This window comes from Populus nigra, chromosome 19 (genome assembly GCF_951802175.1).
Source record: "Populus nigra chromosome 19, ddPopNigr1.1, whole genome shotgun sequence".
NCBI classification, from domain to species: Eukaryota; Viridiplantae; Streptophyta; class Magnoliopsida; order Malpighiales; family Salicaceae; genus Populus; species Populus nigra.
Window position 1 is genome coordinate 11,880,360 of NC_084870.1, and position 13,936 is coordinate 11,894,295.

General features: G+C 34.9%; 3 protein-coding genes across 4 annotated transcripts; all 3 read right to left on the bottom strand.

Annotated features, from left to right (window-relative positions):
* Positions 1 to 1,350: 1,350 nt before the first annotated feature.
* LOC133680325 (uncharacterized) lies at positions 1,351 to 4,891 on the bottom strand. Of its 2 annotated transcripts, XM_062103189.1 has the most exons (6): positions 4,643 to 4,891; positions 4,294 to 4,545; positions 3,479 to 3,625; positions 2,546 to 3,298; positions 1,801 to 1,972; positions 1,573 to 1,727 (listed from the first exon to the last, which is right to left on the bottom strand). In XM_062103189.1, the coding sequence occupies exons 1-6, from the start codon at positions 4,754 to 4,756 to the stop codon at positions 1,711 to 1,713; spliced, it is 1,455 nt and encodes a 484-aa protein (XP_061959173.1). In that variant the 5' UTR covers positions 4,757 to 4,891; the 3' UTR covers positions 1,573 to 1,710. The 2 variants fall into 2 exon arrangements, with proteins under 2 accessions (XP_061959172.1, XP_061959173.1); XM_062103188.1 differs by lacking the exon at positions 1,801 to 1,972 and having other exon boundaries at positions 1,351 to 1,727.
* A 2,099-nt stretch (positions 4,892 to 6,990) lies between these two features.
* On the bottom strand, positions 6,991 to 10,621 carry LOC133679822 (pentatricopeptide repeat-containing protein At1g62260, mitochondrial). Its single transcript, XM_062102527.1, has one exon. The coding sequence runs from the start codon at positions 10,016 to 10,018 to the stop codon at positions 8,066 to 8,068; it is 1,953 nt and encodes a 650-aa protein (XP_061958511.1). The 5' UTR covers positions 10,019 to 10,621; the 3' UTR covers positions 6,991 to 8,065.
* Positions 10,622 to 11,802: 1,181 nt separating this feature from the next.
* On the bottom strand, positions 11,803 to 13,460 carry LOC133679424 (pentatricopeptide repeat-containing protein At2g17033). The gene is made up of 2 exons (XM_062102024.1): positions 13,034 to 13,460; positions 11,803 to 12,930 (listed from the first exon to the last, which is right to left on the bottom strand). The coding sequence occupies exons 1-2, from the start codon at positions 13,388 to 13,390 to the stop codon at positions 11,866 to 11,868; spliced, it is 1,422 nt and encodes a 473-aa protein (XP_061958008.1). The 5' UTR covers positions 13,391 to 13,460; the 3' UTR covers positions 11,803 to 11,865.
* Positions 13,461 to 13,936: the final 476 nt, after the last annotated feature.

Here is a 13,936-nt window from a genome sequence, read left to right on the forward strand (position 1 = left end):
TTTTATTTAACTTTGATCTTTTTTGTTAGATGTTTCTTTGGAAGTCTATTTTTTTTATCATGATTGCTTGTCGCAAGTGATAGGTTAGTCGAGTCAACCCGGGTTGACTCAGATTTTTTTTCCTTGTTTTTTTATGTTTTTTTATATTATCATTTTGCATTAAATTATTTGTTCTTGAGTTTTGTCATTTTTCTTTCTATTTAGTTATTTGAAGAGCATGTTAGTAAAGTTAACACGGATTAGATCGGGTTTTTTTTTATGTTTTTTTTTTTAACTTTGATCTTTTTACTAGGTTCTTTGTTTGATTTTTTTTTTATTCTAATCTCATATTACGGGTTGTGGGTTCATCAAATTAGTCCAAATTGACTCGGGTTTTCTTTTTCAATAATATATTTTTTAATTTTTTTTTTTGTTTTCATCTTTGATATCAAGTTGTTTTATTAAGTCTTGAATTTCATAATTTTTTTTTGCTTTTCTATATACGATTATTCCGATTTTATATCCCTAATTATATTTTAGTAAATTTAACCCAATTTGTCTCGAATTATCGTTCTCTAAATATTATTTTTTAGCCTTAAAAAAATTTAACCCAGCTTGCTACTACGTAAGGCAATCCACCTATATAGAGTCATTGCTAAAGCGTAGGGGGGACTATTCTGTTTTATTTTGCTAAACGAAGAAAAAAAAAAAACCTGTCTGAAACTGCAACATTTCCTGTTTCTGTTTATAACCAAGTTAAAGCCAGCAGTTTTTTAAATGGAATGATAGATTATCAATGTATATCGTACAAAAACTACTTTCTTGAGCTTTTACAGCTGAAGGGGTGGTCACATAATTTTCTCAAGAAAAAAAAACACATGGAGCTGTTCAAAATTCTCAGGTTAAAATTTTAGTAGAAACTCCCCATGTTCTTAATCAATCCAGGTGAAAGGCTCCATGGATTGCTGTTGATGAACAAATGCTTACCGTCGAGGAGATCACACAATTTTGTCAAGATACTTCCGTTCGGAGAGAACGCTTTTATGGCCACTAATCATTGCTCTTTCCTCATCACATTTCCTGGACCATAATTTTTTTATAACAGGAATGATCAAGAGGGCGGAGCAGCATAATTCCCAGAAATCGATTCAAGCTTCATTTACTGACAGCAACAATATTTCAAATAACAATACCAGCCATGATCTGGGAATGACATCATTGACAAGCAGAGAACAGCCAAGGAATTTGCATGGTCTTGAGTTTAAAGAATTTTATGTAGCAGCCTAAAAGTCGTTTCTGTAATCCGCAAATTTGGTTGGAAGACATTATATAACAGAAAAAAATATACACAAAAACGAGAGGAAGTAACAATTGGTGAACGACAATTTTAAATGCAGAATAACATAGCCAGTCAGGCATGGAAACTTGCAACACAGCTCAATAAAAGTCAAAGCTAAAACCGTATACTATGTACATTTAACTACCGCTTTTTCACAGGCCAAAAGGTTACAAAATGGCATCTCCTAACCCAACGAGTCATCGTGATTTGCAGCATCTCCTCCATCATCTGAAGAAACGTCACTGTTAGCATTGAATGATAGTATAAGCTCTAGAAGTTCGCTATCCATAACAGAGTTCTGCACCACGCTTTCTGGGCTAGTCCTCTGCCTTTGAAGTGAAAATAATTGCAACATCAAGTCCTCCGGTGAAGCTAAGCGGTACATCCATCCCCTAGCCTTTGGTTTCACCTGAGCAAAAGTTTAAATCAGAATCAACAATCATCATAACTGCCAAGAAAATTATCATCATCACAATCACAACCATCATCATCACAATCATCATCACTGTCATCATCAATATCAGCATCATCACTGTCTTCATCAATATCAACATCATCACTGTCTTCATCGTCGTCGTCATCCTCGTCATCAGAGAAATAATCATTGTCATCGTAATCACTCAAGCCAAACCAATAGCAATCACGCATCAGGACCTTTCGAAAACAAGTAACAGCTGAGAAATTAGTTCCCATGCTGCCCCATATAGCCTATACATGGATATTGTAGCAATCTGGATCCATTATCATCACAATGCTTGTAATGGAGTAAAATTTTATAATAGACTTTAATAGCTCAGTGGAATAAGCCAACCAGACCGGGAAGTTTTAGCCTACCATCTGTCCACATTAAATCCCCACAACACCACTGTTTTTTTGTGTTTTTTTGCCTTTTTTCCCATACATGAAAGTTTGGGACAAAAGAACGAGAAGATGACAGTCTCCAAGAATACTTAAAAGTTAAACTGAAAATGTTCCATTCGCAAAATTAAAATTCAGTTATTATTCCCTTTCAAGAGCTTGGATCAAAGATAAAGCTACCAAACTGACTGTTGGCATTGGTCCAATGAAAGTTGAATCTTTCTCAAGTCGCAGAAAAGGATTCTCTTTTTGAACCTTATTATTACAATATATAAACTATTTCTAGTTAATTCAACTCTCATAAAATAATGCAATGACAAGATTTTTAAGGATATGGATTTCAAAACAAACTGGATGAATAAAGCATACCTGTCCAATATTTGTCGGCAGAGTAGCTCTCTCAATAGCCTTTGGAGTCCATATTTTTATATCAGACTCGATTCCGCTGCTAGCAAGCGCCATGGTATGAGGATGAGGCTCAGTACAATTTACCACATCCCTATCTGCTTCCATAACACGAATAAGCTCTCCACCCCTTTTCTTCCAAATAAATATCCGACCACAATCAGAGCCGCTAGAAACATACTCACATCTTGGCCCAAAAAAGCTCACACCCTTCACAGTCTCACAATTTCTATGCCCCTTATAAGCTTGGGCAGCATTTTTCCCATCCACATCCATAGATGATGAAGATGCTATAGACCCAGGTTCTACTTCACTTGTATCACTGCCCATTGAAATTGGGGATGAAAAGGATGGAAATGGAGGATTTCCCAAACCCATGTCTCTTGTAAAAAGATAGATGAACTCGTTATTATATGAGACTAGAAGCTCACTCTGGTCTGAGAATGACAAGCCTGTAATTCCAGTATCCCCATTACCAATCAAATGCTGAGGACAGAAGTAATCTGCAGGTTGACCAAAATCACTTGACCCATCCCAACTATACTTGCGGATGTCATAAAGTCTAGCAAACTCATCCATTCCCCCAACTGCAAAGAGATTCGGGTTTCTTGGATCAATAGCAATGGCATTTAGATGGACATATGGCTGGAAACTCCTTGGATCATTAATGGATCGGCAAGTAAAAAGTTCTGTGGCAGACCTAGTTCTCAAATCAAACTGAAATCACAATGACAGTGTCACATAATTGCATAAACCCAGCTATTCAAAAATCAAGAATAACAACATGCAAGGTGATAGCTGCAGGCAATTGTTTTAGGCTTACAAGATTTCTTATTAATTCTAACAAAAGCAAGAGCAGAACTAAAATTGTAATTAGCAAGGGTAATCACAACTCACATGTTGAACCACTCCATCCTCGCCACAGGAATAAAATATATGAGGACTCCCAGGTTCAATAGCCAACTTATGAACTCGTGAATCTTTGTGTTTTCCAAGCAATATAGTTTTCACTTCTCCCCCTTCGAGAATTTGAGCTTGTCGAATCTAAAATCGAAAAAATGTTCCTCGTTAAGAATGAACAATTCCTACAAGCAACATAACATTAAAATCATGCATACTAAACTCTCTTGGAAAAATAAGCAATTCCTGAATTCAGAATATACCAGAAAAATGTCAAAATCCCTAAATCTTTAGCACAAAACACACCAATATAAAACTCATTCCAAGCAGTTAAGTTCAAACAAGGCAGTGATAAGATGGCAACACATCATGTGCAATGCATATCATAAAATTTGACACACTAACATCCACTCCATTACTTGGAAAAAAAAAATCACTTCTCTTTTTCTTTAAAATATAGCTAAACCCACAATTCAAAAAAACAAATATCATCTCCAAAAAATAAAAAAAAAAAGCACCTATTTTTAGTGATATTAAAAGGCACACCCTTTTCAAAACCGGCTATGGATTTCAACTAAAAATCTATTACCAACATCCACTGCATCACCTGGCAAAGAAGGCACTCTTCTTTACTTAAACGACTAAACCCATAATTCGAAAATGAATAACATCTCCGACAAGTAAAAAACACCCCTTTTCAAAAACGAATTTCAACTAAAAATCTACGCTTTCTTCACAATCACCAACACACAGGCAAAACAATAGAGATATCAGATAAAAGAATGCTGTTTTTTATATTTTATATTATTTACCTCGCCATCAGCAGCACAAGTAACAATAGTCCGATCATCAGAAAAAGGCATGAACTTGGCTTGAAACACATTATTACGATGACCCGAATTAAAGGAAAGTTTAACACGCCCAGTTTCCCAATCCCATAAAATCACCCGCAGGTCATCTGAGCCCGATATCAAAACATCACCACCAGAATTAAAACTCAGCGTGTTCACGCACCCTTCGTGCTTCTCCAACTTCTTGTGTATTTCAAGCCTCAATACAAGATCCTAATAAAAAAACAACAACCAAACACGCCCTTGATCAATTAAGTTTATCAATAATAGCGGAATAATTAGAAAAAAAGGGGAGGAATCGGTGAGTTACCTCGGAGGCGGCGAGACGGTGAGCGAAATCGCGAGTGGAGAGCTGACCGAGTTCGCGTTTACAAACATTAACAACTGCTTGATCGAGGTCCGTTCTGCTTCTTTTTTTCATCATCTGAGTTCGATTGGTGAGTTGACAGCTAGGTGAATCAGGACGGGTCGAGTCGAGTGGAATCCTGGAAGTTCTGGTTTTCTCTTTAAGAGAGAGAGAGAGGAGAATCGGTTACAGTATCGGTTAATCAAAATCACTCACCACTCTTATATATTAGATTTGGGGTGTCGTTTTTATTGTTTTTTATAAATGTTTTTTTGTTATTGTTTCGCACAATCTTCAATTACATCCTTTCTTTTATGTAATTATTGCAATATTATCCTTCTACCAAATAATCTCTTACTCTTGCTAAGAACATGCCAAATAATGTTATTGGAGAAGCAATCACAAAGATTTTTCTTTTGGTTTAATATAGCTAGGAAGGATGAATATGGATTTATTTTCTGTCCTCATCTCATCTATATCATGTAACGTGTCCTCATCATAAAAAAAAAGAACAAAAAAGAAAGAATATGTTTCAAAAAGGTGTGTATAAGAGTTTTTTTTTTCCTTTGGGAGGAGATGAGATAAACTTGATACTGTAATAATTAGGAAATATTGAGGATAAAATTGAAAATTTTGATAACTTGAGAACCTAATTGAAGCTCAATAATAGCTTGAGGGTTTGGATAAAGTTTCACCTTGTTAGTTTTTTTTTTCTTTCTTCTTAGCTTAATGATGTATCTAATTCTAATGCCTTGCTCTCAATTTTTTGTTAATTTAATCTTGAGATATTAGGGGAGAGAAATTGTATTAGAATATTTAAGGGGGGGGTAAGAATGGAAATATAACAAAGGAAAATAAAATGTGAGGTATTAAGAAGTAGCAAATGTAAGATAAAAAGGTAATCTATAGTTCTAGACATGTAAATAATAGAGAGTTGAAAGGTGATATTAACAAAGAAAAACAAAAGGGACCAAAATTAAGTAAAAGTGAGAATAAATGGATCAAATACACAAGTAATTGCCATAACTTTTAAGAACATAGTTTTAAATTTTAAAAATTAATTTTCTAGTATTTTTAAATTATTTTAATATGTTAATATTAAAAATAATTTTTGAAAAATAAAAAAAATATTATTTTAATATATATTTTAAATAAAAAAACACTTTAAAAAACTATAAAAATATATTAAAAACCTTTCTTTTAGGATTCCTTCAACGTGGAAAAGGTTTGTTAGTGTGTTTTCGGTTGTGTGGGCGTTGATTATCACACGTGGCTTTATGAAAGGTGGAGAAATTACTAGTACTTTTGTTCACTTCAATCAACTTTGTGGTCTTTTTGTTAAAATAAGTTATGTTATTCCCGTTGTCGTAATATATTGAAATACGTTATTTCCACGTAATTCATTAAATACATTTAAAAAAAAATTTGTCTTTTCTATTTGTATACAAGTTCTATTAAAAAATACAATTTTTATTTTTTACATTAAAAAAATATGTATAATTAAGTTTTTTATTTGTATTCAAACTCTATTAAAAACTGTCTTTTTAAAGTTAAAAAAGAGTTTATTCTTTTGTAAAATTAAGAAAATCAAGGGGCAATAGTTTAGCTAGATTGGGATTCTTAATTATTCTTTTTTGATAAATAAAAAATTATTAATTTTCCTATTTTTATACAAACTCTATTAAAAATATATTTCATTTTTTTTATTTTACAAAAAAAAATCAAGGGGTAACGTTTTAGCATAGATCAGGATTCTTAATTATTATCTTCTTAATATAAGAAAACATTATTAAGTTTCCTATTTGTCTACAAACTCTATTCAAAATATTTTATTTTTTAAGTTTTACAAAAGAATAAACTTTTATTTTTATTTTTAAAAAAATATTTTCTTAATAGAGTTTGTACACAGATATGAAACTTAATTATGTTTGTTTTTATACTACAGAAAAGAATAATTGAGAATGCCAATCTAGCAAAATTGTTCTCCCTTGATTTTTTTTTAATTTTATAAGAGAATAAACATATTTTTAATTTAAAAATAAATAAAATTTATATACAAACAGGGAAGACTATTTTTTTAATAGAATAATTTTTTTTTTGTATTTTAATAGGTTATGTTGACAATATGCAATTTATGTCTTGCGCTGTTTCTATAACCCATCAAATGTGCAATTTTCTAGTTATTTTTCCAACTATGCTATTTTGCGAAAAAAAGAAAAAAGGTTTACGTGTGTTATTTTAAAAAATAAATAGATTATTGAACTAGGATGCTTTGGAGAAATTCATTTTATGTTTGGACTGCACATTAGTGGAACTGAACATAGTTTTCATTCAAACGCCACGTGGTATGATATCATATCGTGTTAATGTCTTAAAGAAGACAGCTTGAAAGGACAAGATAATCTAACAGAATCTTAAAGGAAATTCCAACAAGATATCAAAAGGATTCACAGAAAGGAGACTTCTAGTTATCATCTGATATTGTGAGCTTGAATCATTGCAAATTCTTGCATGATTTGACGATCTGAGAAATTGGGCTTCATCTATTTCTTGTAGCATTGACTGCAGTGCTCAGTAGAGTACAGTATTTTGAGCTGGATCCTTCAACTGTTTAATGCTTCGCATATGGGACTGATGAGACTATAAAATCAAGCAGCAAAGCAAGGGCTGGAATTCCGAGCCACTGATGAGACTATCAGATCATTGCAACTTGACTTGCCAAACGTCTCCCAAATACTTGCCAAGAAATCCTGCATGTACAATTCTCAGGGATCTTGTGCAATGCAGCTTCAGTCATGAACATCCTATGCTTCGAACAATATGGACAATCCTCAAGGCTGCTATATCTAGTACCATGCTTTGTTGGACCTATGCCGTAAAGGATTGATGATGGCCCACTGCAATTTTCTTCTGAGGAGATATGACCAAAGAAACAAAAATAGCAAAATACCTCATGTCAATGCATAACTTGCAGATGCAGCGTGCATCTCACGCTCCCAGAAAAAAGACGAGCCCTTCCTGGAAGCAAAAATCACTCTGGATCAGCTTATTTTTCAAAAGTTTACCCATAAAAAAAGAAGCCAGCGTCATTTTTTAACCATGTTGACAGTGTGTTCAAAGTGGTCCTTCCTACTCTTCAAGGATTGAAGCAAGCGATCACCAGTTAATTCACAGCTGGCGTTTTCCATCCGGGGAAAACCACCCTTCTGTTCAAATAACTTAAATTTCCAGTTTCTGTTTTCCTCTGCCTGAGAGCCTGCAGATACATGGAAATCTAGTTGAATGCTCTTAACCTTTCTGCGTGGCAGTGTGTCGATGCCCGAAGCTGAAAATTAACAAGTGCAGCCATCCAATTGGTGACTTCATGCAGAAGGCACATATTAAAAATCACCAATGGGAGGAATCCACCCAGCTATATGCTGCTTGCTTCTTGATATTAGTCCTTTCCATCATTATTCTCACTTCTGCTGCACTGTCCCATTGCCCTACATCAGCATACATATTGTATAGCAAGACATATGGGGCCGAACTGTCAGGCTCAAGTCTTATCAATGCTTCAGCAGCAACTCGGGCCACCTCTATTTTGTTATGCACCTTAGCAGCACTCAGTAATGCACCCCAAACAGCCTTATCTGGTTCAAATGGCATGCTATTGATCAAATCCAGTGCCTGCTCCAGCTGCCCATGACGGCTCATGATGTCCACCAGTGAGGCATAATGCTCAACACTTGGTTCAATTCCAAATTCACCAGCCATGGATTCAAATATCTCTCGACCTTCTTCGACTAGTCCTGCATGAGCACAGGCATGCAAAACTGAAATAAATGTTATATGAGTAGGTCGCACGCCAAAACTTTTCATCAATTTGAAAACTTCCAGAGCCTCCACAGCATAACCATGAGAAGCATATCCTCCAATCATTGCATTGCAAGATATTACTTCTTTTTGCAGTTTCACCTCATCAAAAACTGTCCCTGCCTCGATTATTGCGCCACATCTTGAGTACATGGTAATGAGGGCATTATTTATTGGCACATCTGGTATAACTGTCTTTGTTACCAGCTGATGGATCTGCATTCCCAGTTGAAGATCCACTATCCCAGCAGACACACTAAGAACCGAAGATAAGGTATGCCGGTCAGGTTTCTCTCCTTCAACTTGCATCTGAATGAAGATCTTGATTGCTCCAATATAATCATCATTTTTCTCATATCCTGTTATCACAGAGTTCCATGACACCAAGTTCTTTTGGGGCATCCTCCGAAATAAATCATTAACGCGATCCAAATCACCAATCTGAGCATGCCCTGCAATCATCTTATTCCACGAAAAAATATCAGGATTTGGCATTTCACAAAAAAGTCTGGAGGCCTCGTCCATATCTAACATGTTAACATAGCCGCTAATCATGGTATTCCAAGAAATGGTATCTCGTTCCATCATTTGGTCAAAGAGTTCCCTAGCAGAAACAATATTTCCTGCCTTAACATAGCACATGATCATCGTATTCCATGACACCACATTCCTCCCGAACCTTCCACCTCCTCCTTTTCCCTTGCCATCACAAAACGGTATTTGATCAAAAAGTTTCCGAGCTTCATCAACCCTGTCTCTCCGACCATACCCCGCAATCAGAGTATTATAAGCTTGCAACAAATTCTCCTTCCTACCACCATCTCTCTCAAACCTAACCACCACTCTCGCGGCCTCGTCCAATTCCCCATTCCGAATAAGACCAGACACAAGCGCACTAAGCGACGCAGCATCCCTCTCCGGCATTCTCTCAAAATACTCAATTGCACGAGCCACGTCACCATTCTGCAAAAACCCAGTAACAATAGCATTCCAAGACACAACATCCCCCTCCGGCATCAATTTAAACATCCTCAACGCCTCATCCATTCTCCCATTCTTCGCATACCCACTAATCATCGTATTCCAGGATACAATATCCCTCTCCGGCATTCTATCAAACAAGTTTCTCCCTTCTTTTAAGAACCTGATCCCATGACACGAAACATACCCCGAGATCATTAAGTTCCATGAAACAATGTCTCTTTGAGGCATCTCATCGAACAGTTTCCTTGCTTTAGCAATTTCTCTACGTTTCACATACCCCCTTATAATTGCGTTCCATGAAACCGTATTTGTTTCTTCCATTTGATCAAACAATGCTCTTGCTTCATCAATTCGACCATTTTTAGCCAAATTAGAGATCTTCTTGTTGAACTCGTACAAGTAGAGGTCCTGAGCTGAACTGTGCGGGCTTGTATATGAAGAAAGAAGACGAGCTCGTAAGAATCCACGCTTGGAAACGACAGCGCTTATACAGCGTAACATCTTTTCGTGAAAGAGTTGGGTTTTTTTTAGGCCGTAGTATGAGGTTTAGGTTTTAACTTTTAACTATGACACGTAATAATAAGTGAATTTATTTTTAAAAAATCTTACGTCTAAGTCTTTCTTTCAATTAACATTTAAGGCTTTTTTATTTATTTATGAAACACCAATTCAAATGACTTTTCTAAACGAGATACATAGTCGCTTCGTTGGGGTAGTTTTAGACATTGCTTAGAAAATTAATTTAAGATTAATACTTAATAATATTATTCACTTTATTGGATTTATTTAGTAATAAAGTGTAAAAGTTTTAAATGTTAATGAGAAATTATACATGTTTGATTACTTCTAGGGATACAAGGTGGGCGTTGATTGGGTGCTTACGTCACATGCAAAATAAGGAGGGCTTTCTTTTTAGGCATTTTTCTTTATTCTAATACTTATTATATGATTTTTATAGTCTATAAAAAGAGAGTATTGATTTTGACACTCCTATGACAATTAATATAAACTCATACCACTTATGTATGTCTAAATCTTATCTAACCCTAACACATCGATAATTTAGCATAGGTCCTTTGTATCATGTGTCTTCATCTCATTTCTCTCTCTCTCTCTTTTTTTTTCCTGTGTTAGGTTCAAAATATATAGATATATTAATTCTCTATATCCATTACTTTTTTTTTTGTTTTGTTAATAATATTGGTGATTTTTTTGCAGGTATTATATCGAACAATTGTTTTGTTATCCAAACATAGATTTGATGGTTTGCTTTGGGTGCTCGATTTCATGTGCAGTAAAATTTAAGAATTCTAATTTAAAAGTTTTTATTTTAAGAAAAAATTCTTCTAAGATGAATTTAGAAATAAATGCAATTCAATTTGATCTTGTATGTAAATCATGTCCATTTGGGACTCCAGCTCAAATAAATAATGGTTAAGATTTATTTTTTTATTTAAAATTATTTTTTATATTTTTATATCGTTTTAATAAGTTACTATCAAAATTAAAATTTAAAAGTATATTATTTTAATAATTTTTTTTTGACAAAATTCTACTTTTTGAAACAACAATGGTTACAAATGCGCTTACCAATATAAGCAATAATAATAATTTAGCACTTGAGGGCCTAGCTGCTGTGGTCAACCGTGTGATTTGTTCCGCCCCCGTCCCGGGTTCGACCCTCTATGTGCACGCCTGTCACCCCCGCGGTGCCTAACCTGCCCCTGGGCTTGCAGGATGTCCAGTGGGCCGTGGGGAATAGTCGTGGTGCGCGCAAGCTGGCCCGGACACCCCACGTGAATCAAAAAAAAAAAAAAAAAAAAAAATAATAATTTAAAAAAAATAGATATGGTGTTTGAAATTACAATAATAATTGTTTTTTTAAAAAAAATTATTTTAAAATAATATTTTTAAATTGTAATTCTAGGAATATATATGTCTTTTTCTTACCTGCCATCAAAAGAAAAAATAACTTTGAAAAAGCTTAAAAATGAAAATTTAAATTAAAAAAAAATCTAAACAAGGATATATGAAAATGAAAAAAAAATCTTAAATGTACAGTAACAAAACTGATAAAGATATTTGATTGATCAAAATCCGAGAGTGTGTGCAAGTTAGTGGAATATATATATATATATATATAGGTGTTTAAATAGGAAAAAAAAAATTGAAAGAATATAAGTCCTCCCGGTTCTGTAGTTCGGTGTATAATATCTTGAAAAATTGCCTTAAATTCAATATGGAAATAAGTGTTGTGGATAAAAGCAATATAGAAAGGAAATCTCTAACGACGAAAAAATCCAGTAGAAGTTTGAGCTTAATGGATGCATTCCTTGCTCATTCATATGTTAACATAGCCACTTCTTGACAACATTTCCCTTAGCAACGAAACAACCAATGTTCTTCCTATCGATTCTCATTGGACTCCTCGTTTGAGCCATTATCTCTGTGATCATAGATTTAACTGGAGATTCCCCTCTAACGGTGCTATGATTTCCCGATCCACAAACAACTGTAATCTCTGCTGGAATTACATGCTCTCCATCACTCAATCTATTCCTCGTCTCCTCCATCCACTGCAACATTATCACATATGCTGAACCCAAGTGCATTCCATGTAAATCCAACTTCCCCTCTGAAGTATCCCACTTCATTGCCTCTTTCAAAACCGATGATTCAATCAATTCTTTGACTAACATTGCTTCATCCTCACTCAAGATCTTCAACAACTCTTGAATCGAAACTGGATAAGAAGCATCCAAGTTTCTCATCAATGCCAGGATCGTGGGACAGGAATTCAGAACTGAATTGCAAGTCCTTATTGACAATGGAATGCCCAAAGTTTTCATCTTTCGCAGCCACAATCCCATTTCAGGAAGTGCATTGTGAGCTCCATAGGATGCAAGAACCATGTTAGCACGGACTGTATCAACTTCAATCTCTACACTTTCCATTTTATCAAGAATCCTCTCCATATCTTTAAACAATCCTAATCTTCCATAGCCATATAAAACACACCTAAATTCAAACAATGTAGGCTTCAGTCCTCTCTCTCTCATCTCTCCAATCAAATCCTCTGCTTCTCTAGCCCTACCCATTTCACATAACCCGCTAATCATTGCTTTATAACCCTGCTTTTTTACATAAACAGAGTTGGAATCACAGACAAGCTGGTTCAGACGAGAATAAGAATCATCAAACCCACGAACCCAATTGTGTTTTGAGTTAAACCCAATCAAATTGCAATAAAAAAGAACAAGCTCCCTCTCTTTAAACTGTAATCTTGAAACTGTTTCAGACATCAAAGCTTTTAACTCTTTGTCTAGGCCTTGTTTATCCAGCAAGACAACAACTTGTGCAACTAACTTAGGATTCCAACTAAACCATGATGCTTCACTTATCTTTAAATAGAGCTGCAAAAACAGAAACATAAACACATTTAGCATAAGAAATTTGGATTTTTTAATGTCAAAAAGAGAAAAGGAGAGCTTTTTTTTATGATGGGTTATTACTTACAGGGAGAGTGAGAAGATACAGCAGAGGGTGGTGAGTGGAGTCGGGGGAGAGGAGATGAGAGAGTGCATCAAGGGCGATTGATTTCGGTGATGATGCTACAAATTTCTTGATCAAACGGTTAGTAGCTGAAGTATCTCTTGTGGCAACGGTGGGCAATACCGCAGAGAAGAAACGCTGGGCTTGTTTGCTAATTGCTGCTAAACATTTAAAGTTGTTCCATTTGGTTGATAAATTCAGTGGATGTGATGTTGGCTGTGAAAGATAAGGTAGTGGTTGTTGACGGTGGCTGAGGCGGTGGTGGTTCAATGGCACGTGCGAGGTTGTTATCTTTTGTTGATACCTGACGTGCGCGTGCATAGCTCCAAGTAGTGGAACGGAACCTGCAAAAACAGGAGAAGGGTGAGGAATATTGTAATGGAGTCATTTTTAATAAAAGATTGTGATGGATTGGATTTTACTAAAAGGGCTAAAATCACGATTAAGACACAAGGCCCATGTAAAATTGGGTGTCTTTGGATCTTTCTCTTCCAGCACTAGACAAATACAAATAGAATTAAAAGCACTGAAAAGAAATATTCCAGAGAAAGAAAGCTTTAGAAATATTGAAAGTAGCTTTTGAGATGCGGTTCGGAGGTGAGTTCAAGTATGTCTCGTATGGACTCAGTATGTCTCGTATGGACCGTCTCCAATTCAAGCATAACGGGTTTCGATTAAAAAAAAATTACATATATAAATGATTCAATAACGCTAATTAATCAGAGTTTTTTTTTTTAAGATAGAATTTTTCATGAAAAAAGAAATACACGCTCTTAATTTTTATTTTTATTTTTGACAAGGAATATGTATAGAACTCAAGTTAGAGCCCACTACTTGCAACATAAAAGAGATGAAGAAAAAAAAATT

Coding starts and splice junctions, on each gene's coding strand:
- LOC133680325 (XM_062103188.1), bottom strand. CDS start 4,756: ATGATGAAAAAAAGAAGCAGAACGGACCTCGATCAAGCAGTTGTTAAT. Junction 3,299..3,478: donor AGGATGGAGTGGTTCAACAT/GTGAGTTGTGAT, acceptor TTGTGATTTCAG/TTTGATTTGAGAACTAGGTC. Junction 1,728..2,545: donor TGCCGACAAATATTGGACAG/GTATGCTTTATT, acceptor ACTTTTGCTCAG/GTGAAACCAAAGGCTAGGGG.
- LOC133679822 (XM_062102527.1), bottom strand. CDS start 10,018: ATGTTACGCTGTATAAGCGCTGTCGTTTCCAAGCGTGGATTCTTACGA.
- LOC133679424 (XM_062102024.1), bottom strand. CDS start 13,390: ATGCACGCGCACGTCAGGTATCAACAAAAGATAACAACCTCGCACGTG. Junction 12,931..13,033: donor TGTATCTTCTCACTCTCCCT/GTAAGTAATAAC, acceptor CTGTTTTTGCAG/CTCTATTTAAAGATAAGTGA.